A 20,854-nucleotide genomic window follows, 5' to 3' on the forward strand; every position below is an offset into this window, starting at 1 on the left:
TGTAGGTCTCTAGTTGAGTCGGCACACTCGGCCTCCAGCCTAACGACCCAGCACAGTGTTTTCTGTGAGTTCCACACAGACAATAAAGGGGATCGTCCCACCGCTGCCCAGATTCTCAAGAATCGTGAGCCAAAAGTCGTCGCTGTAGATTCAATTCAAATGTATTTGTATAGACTTTAATCACTGTTTAGTCTCCAAGAGCTTCACAGGCCCACACGAAGGAACCCAGCAACACCCCGTCCTTGGAGCCTGGATGTCACAATGGATGTGGTGTTCCTCATGTGGGTTTGTCAGCAATATCCCACTGACAATGTGCAAGTTTCACCAATGACAGACATGTCTAACCACTAAACAAATATAACATCCCTCTTCCCCTTTACATGGGGAACCAGGGCATACACCATAGTAACCCTGGAGTCCCTATATAGGGCTTAAGTGGTCAACATTACGGTTCGAATTCACCACGGTGCATCCAGCTTGACCGAGTGTCTATACTCTAGTCTATACGAACACAATTGGCCATGTTCGGGAGACGGAATCTAGGCGGGAAACCGGGCAGGGTGATGTTTGTCGCCCCACCCATAACGGGCTAGGGTGGCACCAGTCACCAGGGGGTGTTGAACAGGAAGAGTAGGACGGAGGCACTATGTCCTCGTGGTGGGGGCTCCTCATTGGCAGGTGAGCCAGTAGGGTACAACAGCAGTGGCAAACCACAGAAATGTTGAGGGAGGGTTAATTGGCATAACAACCAAATAAATAATTGTCTGCTCAAAATGTGGGGGAGAAAAGTGCCATTAACATTAATGCCCTCAAACTAGATGCCACAGTCCAGGACTATATGTGAAAGATAAGTTTCTTACCTTCCTGTCGTTGGAGCTTCAGACCCTCCTGGGCCTCATTGTGAAGGTCCTCCACGTATTTGGTCCTGCTGCCTTCAATGAACACATTCTCCTGGAACAAGGGGGGGACTGTGGTCTTGTATTCATCCGACTGCTTTTGGACACCTACAATACAGTAGCAGAAGAAAGAGGGGATCAGCCTGGATCAGCTCAGAGCTCAGAGTTCCTCTGAGTGGGAAATAAGGAGCCATATGGACAGTTCAAAGTGTATTTAGGGCCGAACCAGACATCTTCCAGACTCTGAACACAGCCAAAGCCTATAAGAGGAAACAGGTGATGATGGCAGAAGAATTTGAGGACAAACTATTAAAACAAATGACAAATGAAAATCTGGATATCACATCCAGTTCCATTCGTGCAAGATTAACTGCTTAAAACCCTACAGACTGTACTTCTTGACTGGGGTCCCCAGAGGTCTATACTTGGTCCACTGCTTATTTTTCTCCCTATGTTTTTTAAAATCTAAACCAAATCTCTTTGCCGAAAATAGAGCCGATCTACAAGCCCACAACGTGACACGTTGTGAATGTGTTGTGCCTTATAGGTCTGCTATATTTGCCAAACGTTCGCCTATTTTCTCAGAATGTACGGCTATTATTCACATGCTGAGAATAGGGACGCTAGGATTCATGTGGTTAAACACCAATTACTGTACTGATTTCCTGTGGAGATTATCCCTTATCAACAACATATGCTCTACTATTATAGTGTTTACTCCAAGCAGTCATAAAATGTGATTGTAAAAAAAAGACATGAATAATTAGTAGCTGTCATCATGTTACAAAGACAATGTGTCATCAAACAGGCAACTGTCCAGATAACCTGGGGCAACGTTTTATGAGGCAATATGAGTTATAGGCACTATCAAAGAGAACTGGAATAACCTCTCAGGGTTATATTTTAGCTTTATGCCTCGCTCGTTTTTAGTAGCTTTGCTGAGGAAATATTATGATGATGTTTAGGAAACATACTGTAAAACAGGAATGGGAAAAGAGAAGGGTATACAGTACAGTACAGTCTTTTGCTGCTGGCAATGTTTCCCAAAGCTCTCTTGTAAAATAATTTGTTGTTAGAAAATGCAACAATAGTTAACGAAAGTTAATTATTTTTTCTCGTTTATTCTTTGATGCTATTTAACCACTTTAAACCCGGCGTCCCTAGTTAGACAGACGTTATATTATACTGTACATATTATATGTAATGTAATTGCATTTCTTTCCCACGCATAAAAAAAAACTGCTCTACAAGCTCACAGTGCGTTGTGATGCAAGGCGTTGTGAGCTTGTAGATCAGCTATTTTCAAGTATAAAATAGGTCTAACCCATTAAGACCTGGAACTGTGTCATTTTTAGATTTGAGCTAAAAAGCATTATTTTACACTTTGGGCTATTCAAAAATAGCAGATATACAAGCTCGTAGCGCGGCACTCGGTGCCGCGCTATGAGCTTGTATATCTGCTATTTTTGAAAAATCGTGAAAATGTGTGCAAATCTTTGAATATATATCGTTTTAAAGCGAAGCATTTTAACTCAAATCTTTGCTTCTGGGGGTCCCTGGAACAAAATATTTTGATGGGGGTCCGCGGCCAAATACATATAATTTTGGGGGTCCTTGACATGAAAAAGATTGAGCCCCACTGATATAGAAACATAGGTTTTTCAGAAAACTGTTGGGATTTAAGAGACATGTAAAATCGGCCTCAGGTCTTAAAGGGTTAAGTGGTTAAATCCTGTCGAGTTATTGACACCCTGAAGCCCTGCAGTGCATTTGATGCCAACACATTTCCAGGAAAAGGATCAGTAGGTTAATAACTTTATGTAATGGTGACAGCTGCTCTCCATTTAGACACCTATAGAGAGTACTGTACTCTACTGTACAGACTGTCGTGTCAGCATAATGAACCACGCTGCGTTTAATCTTGACAGCCATGAGGTAACAGTGATCCCTGCTATAGTTACCACTGTCTCCCGTGTAACAGCATTAGTCGCGGTCAGTTAACCTGTCATTAGATGACTAATTGTGGAATATCTGGTTAAAAACAGAAGATTCCCATGATCCCAGGTCTATTTATATTCAAGATACTATATTTAGTATAATTCAGACATGTGCCTTTAACCCATTAAGACCTGAGGCCGATTCTACAAATGCCTTCTAAATCCTTGCAAATTTCTGACAAACTTATGTTGCTATATCAGGGATTCCCCCCAAATATTTTGTTTCAGGGACCCCTAGAAGCAAATATTTTCAGTTAAAAAGTAAAAAATGTTCGCTTTAAAATATATGTACGATTTTTCAAAAATAGCAGATCTACAAGCTCAGCGTGTATATCTGCTATTTTTGAAAAGCCAAAGTATAAAATAATGGTTATAGTGGTTCAAATCTAAAATGACAAAGATGTTTTCCCGGTTTTAATGGGTTAAAATCATGATAGTATTCTGACCAACTCTCATAGCATTACCATATACATCATCAATGGTTTCTATTGGCTATAATGACTGTCTAGACCCTAAAACCAGTTCACCCAGTTCATCCAGATCACTTTTAGAAGTGGCCATTCTTGAAAGGCTAGAAGTTCAAATCTCATTCTTGAAAGGCTAGGAGTTCAAATCTCATTCTTGAAATGAAAAAGGAGTTCAAATCTTGACAAGCACAACATAAAAGTGAATTTAAGAAAATAAACGCAGGTTATCATTTATCACTCACCTTTCCTCTTGAATACTATTGGAATGCAATATGAGAAGTCATTATTAAAGTCATTACTCAGAAGCACCACCATAATGGTTACTTTTCACAGCGCTGCTCTTGTCCAGAATGTAAAAGTGAAGGAGAAAAATCATGTACAGACACCAGGGCTGGATTAAAGTCCCGTCAGCAAGAAAAACATCCTCTGAGATTCCAGATGGGATCAATTCTGTTGTTTTGGTGGTCAAAACAGATATGAAGAGAGGTCTGACCACCCTTAGACAATGACAGCTCACTAACTAATCCTTTGCAGCCTAATTCCTGCCGTTTATCTCCCACCACCACACCCCCCCCCTCCCCCACAGATAGTTTATCCAGTAGTGTTGCTATCTGCTTGTGGCCACGCTGATCCAGGATTGGTCGACCATTATGATGAAAATGACTATGGATGTTATGACACCAAGATCACTCATTTTATTCAAAAGGAACAGAGAGCAGATATCAGGGGGATTCGAGGTACAGTGACCCCTGCTTGGCTATTTGAAAATAGCCAAAGTTACAAGCTCACAACGGGGGGGGGGGGGGGGGGGGGGGGAATTGTGCAAAAACAACACATTTTTCACTTTCATCAAATCAACAGATTTGGGACATTTAATGTGGTTAAGATTTGAGTTGATTTTGAGTTAATATAAAACTGTTGATGAAGGGGTAGGACATGATAAGCATTTACCTTCTTCCTGCTCCTTTTCTAAACAAATCCTTGTTTTGCTTTATTGTTTATGGATTGGATTGTTTATTTATTTTATTTTGTATGTTCACCTTTTATTGTGACGTTCTTTATTACATGTATGATGTTCGAAGGCCCTTTTACAGTATGTGAGCCACGGTCTTAGTTTATTATTAATAAGAATAAACACACCCCCTCACTGTGCTACTGTAGTGACTGTGGCTCTTCACTAAAAGACATTCTGTAAGAACAAATCAGCTCACTTCTTTTCAAGGAGCCAAGTTTCATCTGTGATTCTTTCTCCACAAGGGGGAGTAGGTGAATTAAAATGTTTTAGTTCAGTAGCCTACTCCTGAGAAAAAGAAAGAAAAAGAACCGCAACAACTGCTTTGCACATGGAAAAATATGTACCAGTTCTTCATAGTGACATGATCAAATTCATCTAACTGTACAAAAATAATTAATTGAACATCAGAAAGTTTTCTTTTTTCACATGATCAGGAAATCAAAACAGCAGAAACGCTGCTATGGTTTCTGCTTGCTTCTTAAACATACGGTATCTCACTCTGAGGCTCATGTCTGTGACTTCTTACATTTCAATAGAATGCGGACATTTTCACTACTTCCGATTAGGAAACCTATAACTTATCTGGGGCAGAGGGCGGGGGGGGGGGGGGGGGGGGGGTAATCTCTCCCCGGAGTTGAGCACAGACATGGCATGCTGGAACGTATGACATCTGAACAAATGGAAAACATTCCCATGTACTCATGATGATCTGACTGAATGACTCAACAAAAGCAGCCTGCAAAGAAATGATTCACACGTGTCTTCACTTGGCATTTTCAGGAAATAGCAAAGAACAGGGATGTGATTCCTTTAGATTGCATAAAACAGAAACAGGAAGCCGACATGTACAAGCGACGTGAAGTTATGCGCCTCAAACATAAGCCAACATCATAACGACATTGATCTCGTTAGCAGCAGGAGGACACTGGACATAAACTCATGCATGTGATTGGGGGGGGGGGCTGCAGTCAGGGACACAGAGACTGTGTTTGTTAATGAGGGTCACATATTATCACTGGCTTTGTGAGCCCATTGTAATTATGTCCATATTAATCTCACAGATATTAAAGGCACCATCTGTCACGGAGGGCCTCAGGGGAAGATGATGGTATTAAAAAGGGCTACTGGTGACTGTGACAGAATGCCAACTGATGTTTACATCAGGGATTATGATCATCAGATAACAGAAAGTCCTGTAAAATGGACCCATTAACTCTGGATTTTGCTGGGTAGACTACCAGCCTCCAGTGAAGACAACAATTTAGAAAAGTCAGATTAAAGGGGGCATTAAGATTACATTTTATCACTATAAATAATAATGTTTTTTCTTATTGTTTTTATTGTTACTAATGGATTTAGAACATTTGAATTAAACATACATCTGGCTTGTTTTAATATAAATTGTATTCTCTGTTGGCAACCAAGCCACACTGTTGCCAAGACGACGATGACGACGGGACAATCGTCCCGATTAAGGACGTAGCGTCAGTATGACGTCACCCCAAGATCATACGACACCATGTCCCACCTATTAAGTACAGCGGCGAGGCGCGAGCGGGCGCCAGACCAGCTGTTGAGTAAGAACTGAAGAGTATCTGGAGACTTGGGATAAGACAAGGTAAGACCATACCTAGTATCCCACAGTCCGCTGAGCCGCTTTGAGCCTCAGCCCCAGTCTATATACTGCGACAGTCATAATAAGGGCCCATAGCGCCTATAAGAATACAGTCCTTAACACATATAGAAGAAGTAACAGTACCTCTATTACACACACAGTTCCACATTCGGGGACTGACAAGACCAGGGATTAGGTTTGTAAACAAATGATAACCTGACAAACAGGTGGCTTTGAAGACAGTTTGTCGTGTGTGTCACAACTCTTTGTCAACAATTGTACCATTGTTACTTCTTTCCTGGACATTACAAAACTAGACAATATTATACTCATAATGCTAGCATTGTTTTATACTGTATAATAGATTGTTGTCCTTGACACATTTGTTGTTGTTTTTTTTTTATCACCGTACATTTCACACACATTTTCCATTATTAATGGCACTTCCTCACTGCCATTAATAACGCTGCCTCACCTTCTATAAACCTGTACATGTATCCTACTCTCTATAGGATCCTACTCTCTGCCTCAACAGAGGCATATAATCAGGAATGGAGTAGGCAGGCTACTTCTTACCGAGCCAGAACCTATCTATCAGAATCAGGCTGTCAGTACAAGAGACACACTGACAGGTTATTCAGGTACTGTAGACGGACACGTGCATTAGCACAGCCAAACTCTGTAAACGTTCATGTTTTAACTAGATGGGTCTTTTGATGGGGCTTACAGACGCACATACCCTGTACCCTTACTCTCTCTCTCTCCGTGTGTCTCTCTCTCTCTCTCTCTCTCTCTCTTTTATACACACACACACACACACACACACACACCCCACGCTGTCCCTGCCCCAACTTGCCCTCTCTCCCTCATTTTGCTTGCCAAATAGACAGCAATGCAGGGATGTTCTCTGCAGCTCCGAGGGTGCTGTGTGTCTGCCTGGTGTTTAAGCTTCATTGCACACACAGTGCAAACCCAAGTGAGCACGCTGGAATCAGTGGGAAAGGGCTGGAAGGTCTGAAAGGCACATGTTAACGTGCGCATGTCTCGCTGTGAGAACGCGCTAAAAGGAGGTGCAGGTGAAATTCTTGGAAACGGATATACCTGCAGATCACGGTCACTACCTGTCAAGCTAAAACCATGCATATGCATATGTATGAGCAGATTGAGCACCCCCCCCCCCTCACTTCAATATTCCCATAACTCAGAGGACCACAATGGAAATAAGTCCTCGATTTTATCTTTGAATGTTTTTAACCAAAATGATTTGTGGGCAACCCAACTAAACTAACGTAAACTACTGTATGAGCACTTCTAATTAGTATGCTGTGCAGACAAACCTCATTTGTCTTACATGATTGATCAAGGTAATTGGACCGAATAAATGGGCCTGCACTCAGCATTTAACCGTCACTTCAAAGATGAAATACACCTTAACAAAAGGTCCGGAGGTTGAAAACTCTCCGTTCTAATTCACAGTAGGATTGCATTGATCGCTGGATAGGTTTTGCCATTAGCGACAGTTCAAAAATCCCCCTCCAACCTGTGCAGGAGGAGAATGTGAAACATTCAGACCTGCTAGGGCCTGTACGGTGTAGGCGCTACTCTGCTATAGGCTCACACACACAGACAGAGACACAATGAAACAGCTCAGCATTCTCATTAGTAGGGCAAGGGTGAGTTGTCAAGAAGCACACAAGGTTAAATGTTCAGCGAACTGTGTAGATATAAAGAGTTGCTATCAAAATAGTCTGATACTAAAGCCACGAGGCTGACCTAGGCCAAAGCATTTAATAACTTGAGACCGACATCATACTTTGCCATACGATGGAGTCACACGAAAATAGCTAATCTACAAGCTCACAACGCGTCGCAATGCAACGTGTTGTCAACTTGTAGATTAGCTATTTTTGATATTTTTCAAAGCTTTTCAAATTGGAAAACACTGAACGCCAGGTTGAAAGAGGTTAATAAACACAGAGACAAGTGGCACAGCCTGCAGCAGGTCTGTCACAACCAACAGGAATATAAGTGACACCAATTTGAGGCCCACTTCCTCCGTAACCTCATGCAGTTTATCGCCCCTGGGCACCGGCACGCTGTGTTGGTATGAACTAGACTCTGTTACATACACGACGTACAGCATCGCCTTATCAGAACACCAGTCCTTGAACAGGCCTGGAACGAACAACATGAATCTACTGCACACGTCAGCAGCAGCTGGCAGTGGAACCACATTTGCCTTCTACGTCACCAAATTGTCAGGTCACTGCAGTCAACCACACCACAACAACAACCCTCAATGACGATGGCACCGTTCATTTCCACGGCATGCAACGATCCACACGGACCTGTACAGTATTAACCACTTGAGCCCTATTCAAAATGCTTCTAACATAGCAGATCTACAGCTCAGAATGGGTTGCGATGGAACCCCCTGATAGGCGCCTCCCCAGCACGTAAGATTCGCTGGTTCAGCGAAAAAGATCGGCTTCACTCCCCCGAACCGATTGTGTTCGAATGGACGCTTGGCAAAGCCGGATGCACTGCGGCGGATTTTAACCCCTAGACTCTGCGGTGGTGGACAAGTACTTTACCCCTGCGGAGCCAGAGTACTTATATTTATATCTATTTTAGAAAAATATGGGCTATAATGACATGTCCAAAATAGGAATCCCAGGGTGAAAGTGGTTAATCCAAAAGAAAAGCCTTCATCAGCCATTACGCTGATTGATGACTCACAGGATTTCCCAGCATACAATCAGTTCCTTTGTAGACTTGCCACTGTGTGTTTGCAATCATTCTCCTACCATGACAACAGCCAGCAAAACCGCTGTAATGCATCTGTATACCCTCCCTGACAATAAAATGATCCGTTGTTTCATTAATTATTACTGCTGCCATGCCGACAGCCATCACGCATGCCTTGGTAACACTGAGACGCATTTTACAGCGTTTTACAAAAGGTTAAGACCAGAGTGATGACATCTACACCGACAGAGAACACAAGCAGGACTAGAGGGCACTTAAGTAAATACTGTATAGCCTACATCTTCCACCTTTTGACTGATCTGAATATGATCTCTAATATTAGGGTGTGGCGTCTGCCATTTTAACCTATAGCATCTGTGAATGACTTTATCAACTGTATTAACTGTATTCATGTCAGCCCTGATTCATCCATACCTCCATCGTGTGTGTGTGTGTGTGTGTGTGTGTGTGTGTGAGTGAGTGGGGTTGTTTTTCAGGGTTGACATCACTTTCAGGCATTTCACACATGCAGTGGCAAAGGTTGCAACCTTTTCCCCCCGAAGAACAACCACCATTAAGTCCTGCCCAGGGATGGGAATCGAGAACACTATCCTGCTCAGGGATGGGAAAGGAGAACAGCAGGCGCCATGCATGCCTTTTGTTCTGCTGTCTCTACATCATGCTCAGACTTGGAGATACAGTTGAAAACCTGTGTAGGCGGCCTACTTTTTTCCACAACTCTATAAGACTGATCAGGAATCAATAAGTAAATTGATAAAGAATCATACCGATAAGCAGAACCGCTAAAGGCGTTGTTGGTATCAATGGAGAGAGGAAAAGATCTGCACACCGTCTTATGCTCCCAAATACACTTTATTAAGAAAGCGGCAAAACAACGTTTCCGCCTCTGCTGCCTTTTTCAGGTATGACGTTGTTTTGCCACTTTCTTAATGAAGTTCATTTGGGAGCATAAAGACGGTGTGCGGATCTTTTCCTCTCTCCACTGTTGTCTGTGTGATCCAGCACCCGTCGAAATATTTTTGGATGTGTGTGCACCTCCTGGACTGCAATTGTTGGTATCAATAAAACAGTATAAATTCCTATACCTAGTCCTACCTCGCCCTCGTCCCGATTCTCAACCAATATAAACTGCAGCCAGTCACAGCGAGCCTTCCATGCCGACCAACCACTGTTGTGAATGACTTTCAGGTGAGTGAGTAAATTAGGTCACATGATCCGTCGCCGGGGGACGTCACAAATCCCCCTCGAAGCAGCACGACGTGTCGCTCCCCGACAAGAACAGATCTACAAGCTAAGCTTAGCTTGGAGATCTGTTCTTGCCGGCAAATCGGCACCGTCGCGCGACAGAGCGTAGCATCGGGTACGCAAGGAGGACACGGCAGAGATGGGACAGGCCCGTTTGATCATCATGACAGCATGCAGGAAAGTGAAACACTATCAGTCCGACAATGAAACCTGTTCGCCTGCACTGTTCGCCTGGCTTATTGTGTGATCATCATCCCAGTTGCAATCGAGCTTATCCATTCTCTGTCCCGCCCAGACACACACACACACACACACACACACACACACACACACACACCTACTGTGCACACACACACACACCCTGGTATTATGAAACAACGTCTCAAACTGGCAGAGTATGGCACGACATGCTTCGCTGATAGCATAGACAGGAAATCCAGATGATAAAGTGGATTTAGGCCTGAAAAGTCACAGTGCTCAAAGAGTTCAGCTGGAGTTGGGCTGAAGCAACTCTCCAACCAAATATACACTTCTTGGACTTTGCCCAGTCTGGAACAACCGATGCATTGTTGTCACGGAACCCTTTTAAACAAGTAGGGCAAAGACATTGACAAATGGGGTCCAACCCTGATGTGCAACCAGATGTACGCAGAACGCACACATAATATTATGTGTGCATTCTGTGTATTACACACACACGCACGCTCGCAGACACACACACTGTGTGTCACACACGCACACACACACACACACACACACCTACCCTCCTATCTCTACTTCCCTCTGAGAAATAGCTTTATAGAGCTTAGGAATGTGAGGAATCTCAGAGGACCAGGTGCCAGGTTAGAAAGCGTATCACTTTATCCTTCTGCCCTTCGACGTTCTCTCTGTTCCTCCACCGGTGTTCTGGTGCCATTCGATGGAACCCACAGCCCAAACGACCCATGTAAGATTGACCACTTACAACCTGCCGTCCTTATTTTGGGCATGTCATTAGACGGACAATTTTCCAAACTTATCCATAGTTGTCAAACGCTTCCATAAACAAGAAATAGCACATCTACGAGGTCACACCGTGTCACGATGCTACGCGTTGTGAGCTCATAGATCTGCTATTTTCGTTGTTCATCGTACTGTATAATGAAATAGGACAGGATATGAGATGACTCAACTACACCTAGAGCACTCCTGGGGAATGCATGCAAACAACAATATTCACGTGCACACAAACACGTACATAGAGCCACTTGCTTTAGAAATTTGCACACTAATGGAAGTGAAATAGCATGCAAAGACACATGCACATACCAGGGCCGGCCCGGGGCGTTAGCCAACTACTGTACTTTAAGTGCCCGCTTGGGACCCTGCGGCCACCAGGGGGCCCCGACATCAGACATTCCATAAAAAAAAATAAAAAAATAAAAAGGCTTGGTCAGACACACACACACACACACACACACACACACACACACACAGTCTCATGGTGTCACCAGTTCATGTTATCTGGGAGGACGTGTCTATGCAGTAATAATGGACCGGTGTGCACTAAAATCCTCAGTGTCCATTTAACTCTGGAACAAAGTGGACCAATTTGGGTCAATATTTACACTCTCCGGGTTAAATGAACACAGGATTTTAGTTCAGAAAAGGTTCAGTAGGTCAGGGTTCATCCCGGCAGACCTGCTAGTGGTCAAACTTAATGGTCCAAACTTTCCCAAAACACACTACACAGTAACATTTCTCAGTGATAATTCATAATTATTTGTAACTCAGGGAATGTACAAATGTAGCCAAATGGACCTGTAATTTGTACCCTCTCTAGAGTTAAATTAACACTGAGGATATAACCGTGTACCATATCTTAACAGCAAGTTAAGATAAAGTACATGCATGGAAGGAACAGTTAACTACACACTGTCATCCCTTAACAGGACAACAAATACTTCAGCAGATAAGGTTCTCTGACTCCTATCTGTTAATAACAGGCCTCTTTGTTCATTATGTGATTGAAGACCAAAGCATTAGCAGTACATGAATAGACAAACGCACGTGCTTACACACACACACACACACACACACACACACACACACACACACACACACACACACACACACACACACACACACACACACACACACACACACACACACACACACACACACACACACACACACACACACACACAGAGTAACCAGCGTTTGATCGTCCATGGGTATCTGTCTAATCTCATTGAGGAGGAGGAGCAGTGTGAGAAGAAGTTTGGGTCAAGAGAGGAACAAAACCCCTTGTTCCTCCTTGCTGTAGCGCTCCTCTGGCACGGCCTGTAATTAACAGGCGCTCTGCCAAGCGCTCTCCCATACCAGGCATGCGGTGGGCAATAGGGCCCCTTGGCATCGACGCAAATCCCTATCAGGATAAGCTTGTTTGCTTCCATGGGACTGGAGGGGAGGTATTCTCTGTTCTATCTGAGGTTTTCTGCACTTATGGAGCGTGTAGATATTTTACTGTTGATGTTCGGTACACGCTGTCCACACAGTAACTACTGTTTGCCCGTTTTACTGGCTAGAGATTGTGCATTATCTATTTATGTTCGGTCCATCCAAGTGAGTCAGGTTAGTCCCTAATCCATACTAGGCCTTCAAGTTTATACAATATATATGCCGTTTTCATTAGTGATAGAATGCACATACCTATGCCTCTATTTCTATCTACTAGTGGCCTACACTATGCACACCTGACCAGCCCAAGAGGGCCGACCACACCAGAAGGCCAGGACAGATCTTAAGTCGTCTTTATACTGTCTTTTATATTATATTCGTACCCACTTTTTACTAGTGTTACTACTTATTCTGTACTTGTTCTCTACCCTTACCTGTGTCTCTGTTTCATCCTTACTGTGGTGCTGCTATGGCAACAGAAATTCCCTCAGCATCAATAAAGGTCGGTCTGTCTGTCTGTCTGTCTAGCTATCTATCTAGATTTATACAGCCTGATGTACAGCTAATTTCTCTGGTTATCCAACATAGTGTCTGTGTTCTGCAAGGTTCTTGTCAGGTGCCAACTGTCTGCTTGCCACACAACAAGTTCATCGCTGAGGGCTCAGTAGTTGTGTACGCCTGGCACATAAATCATGCTTAATAGCACCATGCTTCCTGCCCCATGGCGATATCAATAACCCACAGGCCTGTTCATTCACTGGAGATTCATCGTTCACATTACTACCTGTTGTTTTCAGATTCGTTTAGCCTTACAATTCTGCCTCAGCAGAACAAACGTGACATGTGTTGTACACCGGCGTGCACTGATTTGAGTCAGTTTTCCATGTATGGAGATCAAGGAGGAGAAGGGACGGTGACCTCTATGCTGCCCTTGCCAGGGGAGAAATGCCTTATCTGTCTGCACTGTTTACTTTCCCTAACAAACGTCTCAGCAGCACACTGTTCACATAACCAAAAGAGGCACTGTACATCTCGTCTGTACATACAAGTGATTCTCTATTACAGTGTGTGTGTGTGTGTGTGTGTGTGTGTGTGTGTGTGTGTGTGTGTGTGTGTGTGTGTGTGTGTTCTGAGTGAGTCCTCGGTTCGATTCTCGGCAGGCCGGACCATTTGCTGTATGTCATTCCCCTGCTCTCTCTTCACTACTACCGTCAAAATAAAGGCTTACACTGGCCAAAAATAATGACAATAATTCTTATTATTTATTTTTTTCTAAGAATTTTAAAAATGTCACATAATTGTAAGCTTTTATATCTGTTATTTTCACTATTTGTCGTACAACGAAGTACATAGGGCTTAAGTATGTGTACTGTATATATTACATACTGTATATATTCATTATTACTCATGCGAGCATGTTGTGACTGTGTGAGTGTAAACGTAGATGGATCCCAGTGGAATTCCCCCAAACACATTCACATGTGAACAAACTGCTGTGGCTTTCTTCTTGGAGACCAGGAGTAGCAACAGGGAGGAGTGTGGACGTTGGTCAAACAGTTGGCCAAGTCTACAGTACATCCACACGAATACGTTCGAATTAAAAAATGCATAACTTTTACCACGTTTACGCCGCAGGCTAGCACCCACACTATGTTTCCGAACCCTGTACAAGAAGACTGTACAAGTCATGCACTCCCTGACAAAATCCCAGCCAATCGTTCTGTTGTGTTCTTGCATGGGGCGATGGCTTGATGGGTCACGCTAACATAATTAACATGTACAGTCAGGCTCTGAATCAAAACAAATGTGCTTGTCTGGTCAGTGTGTGTGTGTGTGTGTGTGTGTGTGTGTGTGTGTGTGTGTGTGTGTGTGTGTGTGTGTGTGTGTGTGTGTGTGTGTGTGTGTGTGTGTGTGTGTGTGTGTGTGTGTGTGTGTGTGTGTGTTTTCAGATCAGTGTTGTATATGAGCCAAGGGTGTGATTTCATATTTGTTGTGAGAATATGGAAGCAAAGTTTGTGTTCACAGCTTAGATACACACAAAAAGTTCTGTTACAGAGCACCCTGAGAAAACAGGGAGCTGGTATTGTTCAACTTTGCACGCACGCAGACGCACACACGTACATACACACACACACACACACACACACACACACACACACACACACACACACACACACACACACACACACACACACACACACACACACACACACACACACACACACACACACACACACACACACACACACACACACACACACACACACACACACACACACACACACATTTGCAAGCTCCAACAAGATCTGTCTGGCACAACTCATAGGGGAGAAGAGAAAAAAAAGGTCATGTGAGTGTGTGGATTAGGTTCTGTACGTTCAAACATCTGTGTGGGTGATATGGTATGAGTTTAAGTATAGGGTTGTGTGCGCGTTTGTGTATTTGCATACCCCCCCCCCCCCTCCAGCACATGTGTGGTGCCCACTGCCCTTCCCATGTGGATGGTAGTCTCATCCTATGTGTAACCTGAAATGAAGACCAGCTCGGTGCTAGTCGTAGGATCACAGACAGAAACAGGACAGACGGAGGGAGATTTCCTCATAGCAAACAATGGCTGCTGAAGGTCAGGGGTCAGCCTGTGAGTCAAAGTCTGTTCAAATAGTCCCTCCAGTGAACAAACTTACATTCATGCCTGGAAGCCAAGAAGCAGGATATTCACCTTGGTTTCAGCAGTGTGCTGTGACTGGATTTGTGTTATAAACGTTTCTTTAACCACTTTTACCCTGCGTCCCTATTTTGGGGCATGGCGTGTTAGGTGAACATTGTCAAAAAATGTTGAAAACTGTAAGACGTTGTCAACATGAGCAAAAATAGCAGATCTACAAGCTCACGACGTGTAGATCGGCTATTTACGCTATTTTTGAAAACGTTTTTCAAAGTACAAAATGAGGATTAAGTGGTCAAATAAAATGTAAAAGATTCGGTGTAATGGTATGAAAATAAATCGTAAAAACGAATGAAATTCCATTTTAAGTCATTTTAAAAGTTTGTACCTTCTCTATGACTGAAGTTATTGTTGGGCAATAAGTCAGCTGAATCAAAGCGTACAACTTGCAACATACAGTAACCACCAGGTAATGCATAAGCATTTCTTGTGCCAGTTTGTGAAATCATCCATGTTGAAATAGGCTGCACCTACTGTAAGTGACATCATTTTCTTCTGTTTATACACAGTGAATAGTTGACATCCAGAGCATATTACTTTCCATGATACTTATTATGCTTAGTATATATAATGCGTGGCCCTCTCTTAAAGCTGCAATCCATAACTTATTTGAATTCATACAATTTTATTTTAACCAAACTGTGTGGTAGCTAGAGATAGATCTTTATTGATCAATAAGGATAAAGTAGTAGAGTTGTATTAACACGCTGGAGTATGATAATACAATGTGATTGGAGGCGGTCTCCCTACACTTCCATTGAGAAATTTAGACCCCGATGTCAGGTAGGAGGACACTTACTAGTAGAATATTTCCCCCGGCCCAAGGAAGGATTCCCTGTTGCTTGTTGCCGAGTGTTACAGATGCAATTGGCTCTCTCCGTCAGGACTGGAGATATAAAACTTACAGACTGCAGCTTTAAATGAGAGTTAACCCATTTAGACCTGAGGCCGATTCTACAAATGCCTTCTAAATCAGTAGTTCTTCTCACACTGGCACGGCACAAAGTAAAAATGTTTTTAAAATAATAATAAGAAAGGAATGGTTCGGGACTCGATTTCACAAGATTCTAAAGAACTGCTGCCAAACTCTGCCAATCATGGCAGCATTGCTGCAGGTCAAATCGTCCTATCTAATCTGTAAAGATTCCTGGCCAAACTCACTGTATATACAGTACTAGAGGGTTCGGGCCGCGTATATACAGTATGTACAGTATGTTCTCTGGAGGCTCAACCACAGAACAATGAGAGACGTGTGTAAACACCCATAAGAGACAGATTGGATCATGTACAACATGGTACAGTTAGAGGTTGGTTCACACTTCCTCTCAGGTTTCCTGTCGGGGGGTCTTACCATGGCTGTTGCTCTGTGGGTGGGCCTGCTTGCCCGCCAGCTTTCCTGCCCTCTGCGTTCCTTTGTGCCCAGCGGGGGGTGGTGGTGCATCCAGGGCCAGGTCCAGCCCCAGACCCAGGCCGAGGCTCTGCCCGTTGGCGCCGACGTCCTTTTTCTTCTTGCCCTTCAGCCAGCCGAACGCCCGTCCCAGGGACTTGCTGCGCTTCTTCTTGCGGCCCGCTTTGCTGAGCCTCTCCTGGGCGAAGACCTCGACCACATCCTGGGGAATTAGATCCCCCTTACCCCCCAGGGAGTCCCGGTTTGACATCGCACGTCAAAGAGGACCTGCGCCCTTGAAGCACAGAGAGAGAGAGAGAGAGAGGGGGGGGGAGAGAGAGAGAGGGGGGGGTACAGATGGGGAAGTGAAAGGAGAAAAGTAATTGTGAAATAGAAATCCAAATATAACCATTGTGCACACAGTAAAATAAAAAGAGAGAGAGAGAGATTTTTGAACAATTGGTCAACATAGGAACGCCAAGGTTAAAGTGGTTAAATTATCACTCACAGTATTTAATCACCACCATTAAAATAAATGCACTCAATGGAGGCTAATCACCACATGGACACTTTAATGTAGTTGTGAAGAAAAAGAGAAAAAAAAGCACAAGCTGCACCAAACTTTCAGTGTAACTATGGCAAAATCTTTGTTTTTCCAGACCTCTCTGTTCTCTCTCTCTCTGTGTGTGTGTGTGTGTGTGTGTGTGTGTGTGTGTGTGTGTGTGTGTGTGTGTGTGTGTGTGTGTGTGTGTGTGTGTGTGTGTGTGTGTGTGTGTGTGTGTGTGTGTGTGTGTGTGTGTGTGTGTGTGTGTGTGTGTGAGCCCACACACCCAGCCTACACAAAACCCCCTCCAGCCTCTCCACCAAACTCCAGTGTTCTGCAGAGAACTGGCACAGTTCCCTTCATTCCACAACATGGAGTCATAATTCACAAAGCCCCACCCGGAGTTTCATACACTTTCACATACACACACATACATACATACACACACACACACACACACACACACATATACACACACACACACACACACACACACACACACACACACACACGTACACACCCACATCGGCATACAGAAAATAAACATACTGTACACACATTTTAACCATATGGCCTCCATTCATTTCCACAAATATTTTTCCTCCCTCTGTCTTTCTTCATCTTGCATTCATTGTCTTGCTTTTTCGCTCTCATCTCAATGATCTCACTGCGTTCTCTCTCTCTCTCTCTCTCTCTGCTTACTCCACCCAGCCGAACTCCCCTGCTCCGAGGCAGGTTTCCCAACCTCGCTGCTGGGGACATGAAGCTTACACAGCGCTCCTTCCAGCTGAGTGCTTTATGAGCTGCTTATCTTCACATCACAAGCCAAGAAGAGGGAACGAGCCCTTCAGAGTTGAGAGGATGACGAGGTGAGGCCAGTAAACGGGCAGATGGGAGAGCTTGCAATGGGAGTGGAACGAGGGAGAGAGTGAGAGAGAGAGAGGGAGGGAGGGAGGGAGAGATGGAGGGGGAGAGAGAGAGAGAGAGAGAGAATATCCCTCCCAATTGCTTGGAGGTGCTCTGGTGGAGGATTCCCGACGTGCTGACGTGCACAAGTACGGGCAAACCTCTCTTTTAGTGAACGCCTTGGTCGAGGAACCCAACGAACACGGCTTCCAGTAACACAGAGTCACCAGGAACAGATCCTTGCATACCCCCAGCCAGTGCTTACAAGCCGAACCGCACCACAAAAACCCAATGCCCACGTCTCCTCAGAATTACAGATCTCTCTAATGAGACTTTTCCCCGATGGCTTCTCATTATCAGAGCTCTACTTAACATAAGGAGGGATCCGGGAGTTGACTGGGGCGGGATCTGGTTTGGATCTGTCACACAGAGCATTTTATAGGCAGATGTGTTCTTTCCTGAGCCAGAAGACCCTTGCGTGCATACACACACAGACACACACACACGCTCACCCGGATCGTAAATCAGCTCTTTTATCAGTCGGATCTCTGCTTGAAAATGTCAGCGTCTCACCGCTAGAATCTGCAAGCTTTTAATGCAGGGGACATAGGGAATGTCATCCATAGCCAAGACAGTGGCCAGCACCATACACACATGCAAGATGAGCCTGCAGCCTAGAGTTGAACTTGGGTTTTTGGCTTCCCAAAGAAGCCCCTGTCAGGGGTCACAGCCTGGTGAGAAGGTCTCTGGGAGAAAGCGAAAAGTGCTTGAGGACTTCCCCGAAAGATCATTCGTGGGAGCTTTTGAAATGGCTTGTAATAAACTCGACATAGCTCTGTCAAAATGCGTTCCTCACTGCGGTGCATCTGAAGAAAGTGACGTGTTGCTGCTAGAAGTGAAAGGCTAGCCTGACTCCAGACTGGTCATCTATCTGCCTACTGCAGGGAAAAGTACCATCCCCTCTCATCTCCCAGAACTAAGCCCTGTGTTTCTCCTCCAGAAAATTACAGTCATTTGTGCATGAGTAAGATCCATGCATCTGTATTGGCTGTGGCTGACAATTTGCAGACGCCCTCCTTGGGAAGAGGGGGCTGGCGTATTCGTTTATAGACCAGGGATGGCTAGTTGGGAGAGAGCTAACCTCCACCCCCCCCCCCCTCCCTTCCATGTTATTTCCACCAAAACAGTGTAACAGTGATGCTGCTGAGCTCCCTGGGACATCAGTGAGAGGAAGGCCACCCACTTGACTGCTGAGAGGTCCAGTCACAAGGAGGTGACTCACACCCATCGGCGTCATGGTTACGGACGGCAACCAGCAATTTCTGGTTTTGTAAACTGTTGATACGAATTTACCCGGGGTGACGCACACAATGGAGTTGTCCCTTTACAAATCTCACTGCTCTAAAACCGTCAGCGCTTTGATCGTTGTTACGGTTTACTCAAGTAAACATCAGAGCTCTTAGGCCAATTTGAGCGGTCCTGTTACTATAGTGACCCTCTCTCACACACATACAAGGAGCCTCGCACACAGACAAATGCTTTCCAAACAACCTTAAAGCTCCCCAGCCTTTGACAAAATTACAGAGTTGCTTCATTGGCACAGTAATTACTTTACGCATAACCACACCTCTCAATTTGTGACTGTTGATACACAAACATTCTACATGATGCAAAAGGAGGCTTTAACAGGCGATCCCCCTGAGACCATTACGGATGGACAGCCATTGATCTCCCGACTGAGAACACCTACCCTCGTGGCCGAGAGACGCCAAGATCTATTGTATTACGAAGAAGAAAAATAAACCTGTATACAGCATTATGGAGCCATGTGGATAAACCTTTCACAAGCACATTCATAGACACAGAAGTTGTGTTTATACATGCATGCCCTCCCCCCCCCCCCCACACACAGACACACACACACACACACACACACACAAGTCCCCACTGGCCTTCCACTGTGGTTTCCAGCCCAGCCCCAATCCTGCTGGAGCCGGCATGTGTTTTAACATGCTGTTTACTTATCCCTCACAAAAGACATGAGACTTTGACATTGGACTCACTGGAGGTACCATTCTGTACAGCAAACCTCAATGCCATCAATAACTACAATAGCAACGACGACGACGACAGTAGTGGCTGTAGCGTACACACACACACAGCGACAGGACTTATTCTGTGGCAGACGGTATAACCAGCGCAGACATTTTCAGATCAGGTCCCTTTGACAGCTATACTGCATGTCATAGAGCTGGAGGGCATAAATTCCAGAGGAAATCTGGATCTCCAGTTTTATACAGAGGGGTTCAGCAGCGTTAAAGCAAACGCAAAACACACACACACCTGCCTCGCCTCAAGCAAAGCACAGTAGCACAGGTTACTGTACATGTCAAACGAGTGCACAAAATGCTAGGATAATATACCTCAAATCTCCCTGCTGTTCTGGGCTCTGCTGTACCTTTTGTTATGTCCAGATTTATTGTTGCAAGTAAGCCTGTCCTCGTCTGAAGGAATTCTTTGTCGACCGGTAGGTCAAAGGAATTTGTAGACCAATCGATTAGTTGATTCAATCAACAAATCTGTGAAATTGTGTTTGCTGCATACACTCATGCAGAGAACTGAACATTCTAATGTTGATTTGATTACTAGCTGTTATAGACTGGCAGAATTAAAGGGTTATATCTAGAGTTTTCACGAGATGTACATGGAAAAAACGAAAACATAAAAATTAGACCCCCTCGAAAACTAACAAAGTCCAATAAGTCAACTAAGACCAAAGTGGCCGACAAATCGATTAAGGGGACAGCCATAATTGCAACTGCATGCAAGTGAAAAGAACTTGTGAACGA

At 44.3% G+C, this 20,854-nt stretch overlaps 1 protein-coding gene across 1 annotated transcript in view; it reads right to left on the reverse strand.

Moving 5' to 3' along the window:
• LOC308074669 (uncharacterized protein) overlaps window positions 1-20,854 on the reverse strand; it is a 42,180-nt gene that overhangs the window by 11,944 nt on the left and 9,382 nt on the right. The window contains exons 2-3 of the mRNA XM_080414176.1: window positions 16,520-16,850; window positions 861-1,004 (exon numbers count right to left, since the gene is read on the reverse strand). Coding sequence (XP_080270302.1) covers window positions 861-1,004; window positions 16,520-16,826 — 451 coding nt within the window. The 5' untranslated portion in view covers window positions 16,827-16,850. The remainder of the gene's footprint in view (window positions 1-860; window positions 1,005-16,519; window positions 16,851-20,854) is intronic.

The sequence above is a fragment of the Gymnoscopelus braueri genome (genome assembly GCF_963280865.1).
Source record: "Gymnoscopelus braueri genome assembly, chromosome: 19".
Classification (NCBI taxonomy): domain Eukaryota; kingdom Metazoa; phylum Chordata; class Actinopteri; order Myctophiformes; family Myctophidae; genus Gymnoscopelus; species Gymnoscopelus braueri.